This window comes from Diadema antillarum, unplaced genomic scaffold, assembly GCF_040938485.1.
Source record: "Diadema antillarum isolate AM-2024a unplaced genomic scaffold, OU_Dant_1.0 seq00000622_RagTag, whole genome shotgun sequence".
Classification (NCBI taxonomy): Eukaryota; Metazoa; Echinodermata; class Echinoidea; order Diadematoida; family Diadematidae; genus Diadema; species Diadema antillarum.
In genome coordinates, this window is record NW_027271545.1 from 1,029,399 (window position 1) to 1,042,326 (window position 12,928).

Here is a 12,928-nt window from a genome sequence, read left to right on the forward strand (position 1 = left end):
TTACTGAAACATATTTAGTTTTCATTTTTATTATCATTATTAAAGGCATAATGATTTTCGTGTGATGATGATAATGACAATGATTTCGTGTATATCGCCCGTATATCCGCCATTAAGGGAACTCATGGCGCCTGATCAAGAATGTCTCAACTTCAACTCAACTATTCAGTCATTATAATGATGTTGGGATATAATTGATTTCAATTATCAAGGATTACTTAATATTGTTTGGCAGGCGTAGCTGTGAAGAGGTACATCTTCAGGTGAGTCATAAAGCATGGTAAAGGCTCTGTCTCCCCGAACTTTCCGGCTGAAAAAAAAAATCGTCTATATTGAACTTAGTTCGCTTATCTCAACCTACGACATGGGGCCCGTTTCATAAAACTTGTTGCCAGTGACAACTGCCACATTTCTACGACAAATTTTCTCTCAGCCAATCAGATTCAAGGATTTCAGTGGCTTGTCACATCTCTGACAACTTGTCACTGATGACAAGTTGTAGGAAACGGGCCCCTGGTTGATCTCTTATTAAGAGCTCTGAGATGCAGGATGGAGATTTGCGCTTTAAGCTCAAGAACTTCAAGTTTGTAAGGTAATCCTCTTTTGATAGGGAGCCAATGAAAATTTTGCAAACTTGGACTAATGTGAACTCTCTTCCTCTTATCATGATCGAATGTGTCAAAAGCAGCGGAAAGATTCAGGAGTATGGGAGTGACATTTTCCATTGCTTTGTCGTTAATTTGACAATCTTGAATATTTCTTTCCAGGTGAGTACGTCAACCACACAGGTAAATCCGAAGACCAATCGGGATTGTCGGGCGGCAGTCGTGGACGAAGATCGTATCCCCTGACTGACCACATTACTCTCTTAGAAAACATGGACCTGGATTATTACTCGGCTGACCAAACTGACAACATCGATCATGTCGATCAAACGGGTAATAATTTCATTAGCTTATCCTCTTTTGATTTCGGTTGATAACTTTTAAGATAGGCCTATCTTGGCCTACAATCCGTTGACTCCAAATATCAGAATAGTCTATTGTAAGAAACCTTGTTACATCAGGATTTAGATAGCATAACTTTGAAGGTGATTGATACTATTTAGATTATTTCATTATCGGAAAGAAGTCATCATTGCCTATACGGTGTGAAATTGATATGTACATACGAGCTCATAGTTATGCCATATAGAATGAAATATTCGGTTCTAGAATAATGCTTTTCAGGAAAGTAGATTTAAAATGAACTGGAAAAAGTTGATGCAGTGTTATAATGTGGCATCTGAATTTGTGTGTGTGTGTGTGTGTGTGTGTGTGTGTTTGGGAGGGGGTGGGATGGGTGGCCTGTGTGCTCCTGTGCGCAGAGCAATTTGAAATGCCTTCTACGTTCTTTTAAACCCTTGTGAGGATGATGAAACTTTGATATATAAAATACTTAATCAACAACGAGACTTTAATCCCCCAAATACAGTCTTCACGTTAGCTTTGATCTTAAAACAAAAACAACCACAAAAACTTTTGCACAACCTAATAGTAGCATCCAGAGAAGTAACATTATTTCGTGTCCCCTGTAAGATGAAGAGTTAAATTCAAATGAGACATCACAGACAAGTGCAAACAACTCCCAGAAAGAGCAGTCAACAAGAACATCAGTGTGGTTAAAGATTTATATTGAAATGAGGCTGCAGGGGTACAATGATTGTGTAAACATTGACAGGATGTTCTCTTTTCATTGTTATCACAATGTCTATAATAGTAGAGTGAAGAATTCATGTCATAACACTGGGATTTTCTTATTTCAAAATACTCCAGTGGATCCGGTTAAGGACATGATGTAGCAGTTGGGGATAAAATTTGATACACTATTGTTACAAGTACTATATCTAGCTGATTTGACGAACAATAGGGAAAGAGGACGAACATAGCGAATCTGCGGGTATGCACAACATTTTGTGAAAAGGAAACAGTTCCTATAATGCCAAATGGTAAAGTGTGATGTCATTTTGTGTTGCCATCGGAATAAGTAATCATGCAGATAATATGCTCTGTCTTTACGTCTTTGTGGATAATCTTCCAATTTCATTCCCCCCCCCCCCCCTGTAGGTGAGACTGGTAAAAGTGGAGAGGATATACATTGTCCTATATTTGTTGCCAACCAGAGGTAAGAAACACATTTGGTAGACGCAGCTTTTTTTTTTTTTTTTTTTTTTGCAAGCACTTTGAGGTAATTTTTGCCCAATAAAATGAGACTATAATGAGAAATGTAAAGTTATAAAAGACATAAAGTTACAGTAATGTAATTCCACTAGGGGCGAAAAGAAAAAAAGAAATTTTATCTTCTAAAGTTGACGTATTCATTTTTGCAAAACAGCTAAATGATAGACAAAAATAATGTCAGTTAAGCAGTGACTATACACTTGTCTCTGACATTAGATGACATTTCGTTCTTTTTCACTTTTTGGTTAACTATGAATTAAGTCAGATTATCACGACTCTCGTTTAAAGGGAATGGCTAGTAACTGATCACTGGGAATCAGTGGGAATGCTGGGGGATGATTGTTCCAATCCTTGTCGGATTCATTTAGGAATACATTATATATCTATTGCTGTGTGAACATTAGTTGATTCAGAATGGTCTCATATTCAAGTAATGTGCAGTTTAATGTTTCCAGGTTAGCATGCCTGTACAGTGACGGGGCATTAAACTGCACATAACTTGGATATGAGACTATTCTGAAGGAAATAATTTTGACACAACAATAGATAAATGTACTCTGAAATGAATCCACAAGAACAGGAACAATCATCCCCCAGCATTCCCACTGATTCCCATTGATCAGTTACTACCATCCCCTTTAATAGGATGGTGATAAAATGTAATACATTTAATCATGACAGATCGGTTCACCAAATACTTGTCAGCATGAAGGGTCTCCATTGCTTTATGCAAGTTTGGAAAGCATGAAATAAGACCCCCAGAAACTGTAAAATAGGTCGGAAACTGGAGGGGGGGGGGGGGGGCATTGACCGTTCCACCCTCCTCCCCCCCCCTCCCCCCCTCCATCTGTCTCCAGTCTCCTCACACTATGAAATGTACACCATACCCCTGTCACAGAAAGACGCGTTGTTCCATTTTATAACTTTCTTATACATTAATGCTAAATACTAATTTACAGATTCTTTTTTCCAACAGAGATAAGGACTTAGGGGAGGACATCAGGAGATTTATTTATGCCATTGCCTCCGTGATAAACAAGTCATATGGTAAGTGATTTGATAGATATTTTTCACGTTTACTCAAGGTTCTAATTTAGTCCTGCCCCGAGGACTGATTTGCCTTGATTTATTTAATTTATTTCGTTCGTTGATTCTACATGACACACACACACACACACACACACCCCCCCACACACACACACATATTACATGGTACAATATTCTAATACCTGGTACATAAATCGTTGCACTGACAAACAAAAAGTGTTGCATTTTTAGGTACAACATTGTATAAAACCGCAAAAACAAACGCAGAACTGGTAACCAGAATGATAGCCAGAATACTTCCGCAGTGGTTGTTAAGTTGATTTTGAAGTGGAATTTGATTCTATTCGTAAGTAAAATTTTCTGATTTAGCGTTCCTAATATTCCTCTGTTTTGCACTGCAAGTCGTTATTTTTGTTTAATCTTGGTTTCCCTACTTTCATCATAATCGTTTTCAAGGTGAGTCGTTGAAATTTGTTTTCACGCGTAAAGCCGACATGGAACGCAGTGGCCGGAATGTACTGGACTTGTTTCCAGAAATATCCGAAGAGAACATCATCGCAGTTGAAAATTACACAACCAGTGACCATACAGAGAATGTGGAGAGAAGTACAGAACTGCTACAATTCATCTGGGGATGCCTCGAAACTGCGGAACGCATAATCAACAAAATAGAAAGAACGGGAAAAGAGTAAAAACAAACAAGGGAGGAGGAAATGGAGGATAAAGAAATGCATGGTGAATAAATCAAGAATGGTTCCACTACTGCTCTTCAGAATCACTTACCGTTGTGACATGTGCAACCATCATTGCGTTGTAATTTTATGGGTGCAAACTTGTAATAGGCGATACCTTTTTTTTAAAGTATAGATATTTTCAAAGATTGTTCTGATGAAACCTCTGCTGAAAGCCTGAACCTTTCCTTTTTACCTTTCAGGCAGGAGGATAGTGACTAAGGTCAACAACGCATTGTCTGGTGTCAGGGCTCTCTTCTTGGCCCTCTGTAGTTCTGTGTTTTCATTAATAACCTGCCTCAAAACTTTCAGTCATGTTGTGTTCATCTTTATGCGGATGATACTATTATCTGCTGCAATAAAGATGTTACAGTTTTGGAGTCCATATTAAACCAAAAAAAAAATGCAATTTTTGGATCAATGGGTGTCACAGAGGAAATTATTTGTCTGTTATTCAAAGACCGTTAGCACGTATTTTGGTGCAAAATTTATTCTCTCAACGTGTAATATACATTATAGATGTAAAAATCACCCAATATACCCAAATTCGAAAAGGTGAAAGGACAAAATATCTTGGAATTTATATCGATGCTGAGTTGAAATGGAATGCACATGTATAAAATGAATCAAGCTTGAATTTGATATACAAATCCGTTTTTGTGGTACATATTGATTACAGAAACGCTGTCTGGTAATCTACTGCATAGGGTTCTCTGACAGCCCTTCAAAAAGGGACATAAGGGTCGTGTGATAATGAGAGTGAATCAATACTTTTCTGTTTCTACTACTCATTATATTTTAGACAGAGAATCTCTTGAACAGAGCTATAAAAAAAGAAAAAAGAAAGAAAACATAAGTGTATGATGATTTAACAGATATTGCATAATTTTTCCCGAATTATGTCTGATGATATTTCTGGAAGATTTTCGTTGATTATTCACTTCAGATCAAATCAAAATTTAAATGTACCTAAACCGACTTATACTTAAATTGTAAAATAGACCTTTTCTACATTTTGATATCAATGTTTATTTTGCTTGATTGCCCAATGAAATTCGTAATGCATTAACTTTCAGATCTTTTCAAACGTTATCATCTTATCATCTAGACCGAGTAAATTGTAGCAAAAAGAAATACATAAAATCAAACACAATGAATTATCAAACGTATACCTGGTTTGTTTGTTTGTTTGTTGATGTTTTCTGGGGGGGGGGGGGCTGTATAGGGGTCGTGCTCCTTGTTTTAGGTTTGTTCTCTTCTCCTTTTCTTGTCCTTGCTCTTCTTTTCTTTACTCATCTCTGATTTTATAGATCCCACTCTATCAGTCCTGAAAATTATTTTCGTGAGGATTTTTTTCCCGCATGGTTTGTGCATATACGATGTATTATCTTTGTGTCGTAAATATTGGACTCTGTGGAAGAAGAGTCATATTTTGCGTATACGGCTGATCGAGAAATTCCCCATTTCTTCATACTGTGTTAGGTATTCTTCCTCAAAATTGTGTATATCTTATGTGAAGACGAAAATGAAAACAACAACAGTAACATTCCAACGGCATTCTCAATTACGTCACTCTTTGTTCTGTTTTTAAATAATCCCTCTTTTTTTCGAACAGATCTAATAAATCGAAGTGTCAATTTATTATTTTGTAAAAAGCTCCCTGAATATATGTCTACATATCAAACACAAATGCTTGTTAAATGTGCATTACTCTTTTTTTTAAAAATCAAACCTCATTAACATTGGTTTTTTTTTCATACTCTTGATATTTAATAAGTCGAATCTCTCCTACTTGCTATGTACATGCAGCTTAAACAGATTCTTTACACTCTATAGCTCTTTCGCCAAACATCTGTCCTGCAAACCAATGTAGCAGAGCGAAGATGTTCTCTTATCACCGACAACCCATATTTATGATTATGTTGTTCGCGTGGATTTGAGTATTTGTTTCCAGTTTTTTCCGTTCTATTGACAACATGGCATGATGTCATTTTGCAGCTCCTTTATGTAAATATGTACAAAGACTAAGCACAATCGTGCCAGAACTAGTTTCGGGCGATGGAGCAGTTATCTTAACGGAGAACAACTAAAATAATGATCTCCTTCATATAGCTTAGATAATTTATCAATATCTGTTCGCAAGGACATATTGTAAACTGTAATGATGTTATAATAACATTTTTTTTTTCCAAATGATTTATGTATAACACTGACAAAAACGATTGTTAGGCCATTAAGAAGCACATTAGACAGCAATGTGAAATATGAAAACAATGATAAAGTGACTGACATCCTTCACAATATCAAAATTGATTCTTCAGTTTCGAGATTATTCCAAATGAATTATTAATTTTGCGGAAATGCATTTTTGAGCCGAAGAATGTGCCGTATAAATATGCATTCTTCGGCTCCATCAGTGGCTTTACTCTCGATTTACTACTCAACAATACGTGCATTGTAGCGTCTTTTTTAAGCGAGAGCGAAATACAGTGCTCATTGTGTACCATACAATAGGTTCAACACATGGAGTCAGGCTGTCCCCAATCACCACGAAGTACATCAAGATTAGATATCCCTCCGTGTGGAAGGAGTAGTCACCGGTTACTATGCTCCATATCCAACTTACAAAGTCGGGAGCTCTAGACACCATGAAGACACAGGTGGTGGTACAAAGCATCGCTATCAAACGAAGATCCTGCCTGTGTCTCCTTAGGTAGCTACCTCGATTCACGCCATTTCTTGCTAGAAGTTGTCTGTGGCGACGCATCAAAATCCGAGAACATCTGGAATAACAGCACGCCATGCAGACCAGAGCGATCAGGTACATACCGAATGTAAATAAGAAACATGCCAGGGCGTGACGTTGACTTAGATCTTGATTTAGAGCTTTGATGATACTGTAAGTTAGTGCGGACAACAGGCCACATGTCCAAGAGCCCATGATAGTGCTCCACATTAAGACCTTTGGGCTGCTGCGGCATGCAAAAGGGCGTGCTATTGCTTGGTATCGCTCGATGGAAAGCGAAACGAGCGTGAGGATGAACACAGTCGAACTACCAAGCCGCAGCGATCCACCAATATCCATCCATTTCGAGGTCTTTGCAGGCGAAACACCTCTGGGTAGTCCAACTACGAATATAAGCAGGCTACTCAGGTTTAAGATGTTTGCAATTGTGAGATTTCCGAGCAACGTGTGGCATCCCGTCCGCAGACTCCTCACAAAAACGATCAGAAGGAAGATGCTACCGTTACCAAGGATACCGACAGCACTGGCAATCGATTGCCAGATGAAGACAAACGTGACCCAAGAGTCATATTTCTTCGACCATTCAATGTCCGGCTCAAATATGGTCTCTTCGACTATCACTGAAGTGGCTGAGGATGTCTCTGCCACAGTTGCTGTAGAATCCATGTCCCATTTACTAGCTGCTGAATCAGTCTCCTCAGACCGTTGCCTTATCGTCAACCAACTGGCGTAATATCCCTCCTTACGCACCAGGCAATGTAAATGGAATATCGAAGCTGATAAAAGATTACAACTGTCAAAGAGTCTCACATCCGACTTGAAGACTTCTTTTTGCTCACATTCAAATTTGGGAATGTAAATCCTGTGTACAGACTCCACATAAAAAGGGACAAAGTTAATATTGCATGCATTGCTTGTCATCATCTTCAGACACTCGAGATCAGCAGGAGAGTATAATGAGAAATTTTCATTCGCAGTCGTCGCCAGTGAATTGATCTTCAAACATCAACTCGCCTACGGGTGGTAACGGTAACCATTTTTTTTTTTTGCTAATTAACTCGCTACAGTGTGATTGCTTTGTGTGTCTATTTGACTTGTGACAAATTTCGATTTGATTTATTCTGTTTTTCGTTGTTTTATTATGTTTCTTTATATTACTGCATGATGTGTCTGTCTTGAATAGATACCTCCCACTTTTTGATGTTTAAAGATGACTGATCGCATTTGTGATTGTATATAGGTGTACCTTACAATGATCATTTTGGTTTCCCTTCCTCAATTTATTAAGTCTTTCTGTGGTCCTTTTATTTTCTAATCTTGTTTTTCTTTTACTTTTCAAAAGGAAAGATATTGGAAGACTAAAATGTACTTTGATAGGACACCTTTGAAATCGTAGTATTTTAGTCATTTGGTTGTGGTCATCATCGCACTTTCATGTAAAAATGATAAAAACACCGAGCTTTTTTTTAAAATAATTTAGTGAACTTAAAATTAGTTGTTTCCATCAAAGAAGGTTTGAACACGGTGTGCGGTTTTACATGTATCGGTTTAATTCTACACGTGAACAATATCAATTTTGTATGATTGCTGGAATTAGTCATATTGAGTTTTTACTCTTTGATTCAATTTAACTGATATATACATGATAAATGAATAACAAATAATAACTTGGACTGAATTAAAGAAGAACGTCAATCACGACGAAAATTCTTCATTTGCTCAATATTTCAAGCACTGCTTAAAGGGATGGTGGAGATGAGGATTGTGTTTTTAACCTTTTGCGAGATGCCAAGAAACCACTTATGAAATAATACAGAGCATACCAGTCTAAGACCATTATAAATTAAGATTGTATTGCTGACTTGCTTATTCATTCAAACCAGAGTTGATACAATTTTTAAAATTGTATTCATGTTTTGTTGAAACGTATGTGATTTAAAGTTCCTTTAAACGTTATGTACTCATGTAATCGTTATGTATGTTACTTTGTATTACTTTATATGGCAATAAAATCATTTGAATTGAATTGGAGACGAATTCAAAGTTTATTCATGAAAATCAGTTTTGGAATACCAATTTTCATCAAATAAACGTTGAATCCCTCTTGGAATTACATGTTGATATTTCAAAATAGATTTCTCATTATCTCATTCAATATATGAGAAACTTGAATTTAGGTCTTGACCAAAACTATACGATCCCTTAAAGGACAAGTTCACCTTCATAGACATGTGGGTTGAATGAATGCAGCAATATTAGTAGAACACATCAGTGAGAGTTTGAGCAAAATCGGACAATCTGTTAAAAAGTTATGAATTTTTGAAGTTTCTGCTCAGTCACGGCTGGATGAAAAGACTACTATAGCTTGTGATGTCACATGAGTACAACGATATAAAGAAAGAATAAAGAAAATTCAACATATTTCCAATTTTCTCGCATAACAAAAGAACACTCGACTTCTCTCTTTCAGAAGGCAGTGGGAATAATATTACCCTTAACATACGTCAGTTGCAAGTCGAAAAACTGTGCACTTTATTCAAAAAATAAAGTTTTGTGAAATTCTCTTTTTATTTTCCTTATATAGTTGTACGCATGTGACATCATACACTGTAGTAGTCTTCTCTTCCAGCAGTGGCTGCGCAGATACTTAAAATATTCGTAACTTTTGAACGGATTGTCCAATTTTCCTCAAACTTTCACTGATGTGTTGTACTAATATTGCTGCATTCTCTCAATCCTTATGTGTATGAAGGTGGACTTGTCCTTTAAAAGAGGTTCCTGCCTGTCAACATTGGTATAATTTGTATTAATGCCTTCGCTTTCACATTGGCGATGATATCGTGGAAATGCACTACATGTATATTTCAACGTACATAAAACAAAGTGGAGTCAAATTGCACGAAATCTTTATTTGAAGAGTTTGTTTGCAAAAACCGATAAGTCCATATTTGCCAAATGGAGATATGTGCGATTAAGGGTCAAGAAAAATAAAGAAAACAATGAGAAAATTTTTGTTTCTTTTGACCATAACTTCAAAAATGTACCTTTATAATGTAGTGACCAATATATGATTTAAAAGGTATTGTTTTGTACTTTATGACAGAGACCGTACTTAAAAATCTTCAAAAATGGACTTATCGGTTTTAGCGAACAAACTCTTCATTTTCATCCTAATACAAAAGGAATATGAATAAGTTGTATCTTACTCCTTTAAAAAAACGCGCAATATCCGGGATCTTGTAAATCATTAACTGAGGTCAATCCATGATATTGACAATTATGTTCACTGTAAACATCCATTTGTTTACTCACAGCTTATGATGCCTGTCTAACGTGCTTCTCCGCATTAATTTACAACGAGATGTGAATTGCGTTGTGCTGGACTTGAATCTAAGCATTTTTTTTTTTTTAAAGCAATCCTAAGTCATACTGATCAGGCCAGTGCATTGACTCAAAAGAATCTAGTACGACGTATTTTAACTTTTTCTCTCTTAGAAAAAAAAAATCATGTGTTTAGGGTAAAAGATAATAATTTCATTGCAAATCACCGCGTTTTGGTTACAATGCTCCAAAGGAGATACAACTCAACTGACACGTGACTATACAATAACCAGTCTGTATTTATTTTGAAAGTGTTATAGCTGTGATAGTTTCATTACAAGCTGATTTCACGAAATAGGCCCCTACATGGCATCTCATGAGATTGCAGTTATTGATGTGGTAAGATGGCTTTTTACATTCTGCCTGATAACTACCCAACTATAGGCCTTTGTACAACACAAAGCGAGCCAACTCTCCTCCAAAAAGACAGTGTACGAAAGTGTAACATGCACGGAAGCTAGGAATCTGGGGACTGGAGATATGCGCTAGCGATGGGAAGTATAGCTTAGGACATTATTGTGTGATAATCCTATACGGTACCAATTAAGTAGGCCTATCTTTCTTCGTTTCGCTTTTCTTTAGCCAGATATTCCTGTCTGTGTGAGTGCTGATATGACTCTTCGCCTCTTCCTTCATTTTGGGCCGGGTTGATTTTGCTGACTCCCCTCCCCAAATCACCATGTGATGGGGGGGGGGGGGGGGATAAATTTCCCCGGCCCCCTTCATAAATCTGATACATGTACTACTAGTAGGCCTAGATGGTCAAAATGAGTTCCATCCTTTAATAATAATAATAAAAAAGAAACAAAGAAATAAACATGCATGCAAAGCATGGTTGACCGACTGAGGAGAGGGATCGCGGCGAGACTGCGAACAATTTGTGATGTCACCGATCTATGTAGAGGCTTATGAGTATAATACTTCTCTCCTTTATATCCATCTGAATAAACGTCCACAGGTTATATATGATAGATGTAGAAGCAATTGTTTGGTGCTTATCAAATTTAGCCTGGGCGTTCCATACTGAATTCCGGATTCCTCATAGACTTAATAAGACACAGGCCACCAGGTTCCCGTTTGGAACAAGTTAAAAGTCAACTGTGATAGCTGAAGTGTCATGACCATTTCACCTAGAAAACTTTCTCTTTGTTTAAGGTAAACAAAAAGAAGAAAAACTAAGGCCTAAATGAAGTGACATATTAATACATTTTCACTGCCTTGGCTGAAATTGAACACGACCAAGTTGACGACGGTGCCAATTTTATATTCCGTTTCACTTATTCTCTCTCTTTTTTTTTTAATCGTAATAGATTTACGACAGATTACCGAGATACTGACGTCATGACATCTCAGGTAAGTGGTGATCTCAATAGCTTTTATCTGCGTAGAGTCAAATGGACGTGAGGTCATTTAAATTTATTGTTTTGGTATCGGCCTGTTTCAAACTTTTTTTTTTCATTCAAGTTAATAGTCGATCATTTTCGAACAAAGTCTTTTCAATTTTAGTCATTTATCACACATTCTCTTTATTTGTCTTGGATCACTGTTTCCGTTTGTGTCTCTACAGGCCTACATTTTTGTTTGTCTCCGTGTGTGCTCTGAGTAGGGTGTGTTGTGTGTGTGTGAGATCGCATGTTTCGATGTGTGTCTTGTGTTTTGTTGTTGTTGTGGGATGGCTTACGTGAGGGTGTATGCGTGTAGGTATGTGTGTGTGTGTGTGTGTGTGTGTGTGTGTGTGTGTGCGTGTGTTTGTGTGTGTTTGTCTAGTGCGTATGTGTGTGTGTGTTATTACACGGGGCGATTTATACTAAGGAACAGCTCCTAAAATTTGGTTTTGTGGCTGATAATTTATGTTCCTTTTGTGGAAAAAGCTCTGAAACTTACTCGCATTTATTTTGGAACTGTGAAAAAGTTAAATCTTTATGGCATGATTTCATTGAGTACTTTCAGTTAGAAGAGTTACGTAATTTAGCTTGGCGGGATATACATATTGGTTTAGAAGGAACTTCTCACAGAATCAAACTGTACAACACTCTTATTCTTATAGTTAAACATATGTTATATAAAGCGAGGTCACAGTTAATAACACCGACATTGGTAGAATTAAAAAAGGCATTAATGACATGTCGAAAGGAAGAGAATGATATTGCCATAAGAAGAAATAAACCGGGTTTGCATTTGCTGAAATGGGAATGTTTAAAAAATTTGTAAAGGATTAGTTTATTTATGCATCCGTACTTCTCCCCTTTTGTGTGTGTTTGATTACTGACTTCTTTTCTTTAGATATTTTTGAGTTCAGAGATAAGTATTGTGTATATAAAATATATATGCAGGTATGTGGATATGTATATTGTGTGTATGATATGTGTATGTGCATGCATGTATTGTGTGTATGCAGCATATATCCTAAGCATAATTAGCATAATTATTATGTTCTGAATGCGAGCAGAAATAACTGTGTGTTGTGGTGAGTGAATGTGTGTGCAGGGGGTGTGGAAGTGTGTTTAAGTGGATGTGTGTGTGTGTGTGTGTGTGTGTGTGTGTTTAAGCGGATGTGTGTGCAGGGTGGGTGTGTAAATGGGTGGGTGGATGAAAGGTGGATGAGATGAGAGGTGGATGAGAGGGAGTGTGTCTGTCTCGGGTAAGGAGGTGGATGTAGTGTAGAGGGTAGGGAGGTGGTTTAGAGATGAGAAGGACGTTTTTTTTTTGGGGGGGGGGTTTAAAGTTTAAAATTATGAGTAGGTGAGGGTTGGGTATGGTGGAAAGGTGGGAATGAGGGTGGTTTATGTTGTTGTTGTTGTCAT

General features: G+C 37.1%; 1 protein-coding gene across 1 annotated transcript; it reads right to left on the bottom strand.

Moving 5' to 3' along the window:
• Window positions 1-4,670: 4,670 nt before the first annotated feature.
• LOC139736116 (C-C chemokine receptor type 7-like) lies at window positions 4,671-7,409 on the bottom strand. The gene is made up of 2 exons (XM_071646846.1): window positions 6,502-7,409; window positions 4,671-4,719 (listed from the first exon to the last, which is right to left on the bottom strand). The coding sequence occupies exons 1-2, from the start codon at window positions 7,407-7,409 to the stop codon at window positions 4,671-4,673; spliced, it is 957 nt and encodes a 318-aa protein (XP_071502947.1).
• Between the last annotated feature and the right edge of the window lie 5,519 nt (window positions 7,410-12,928).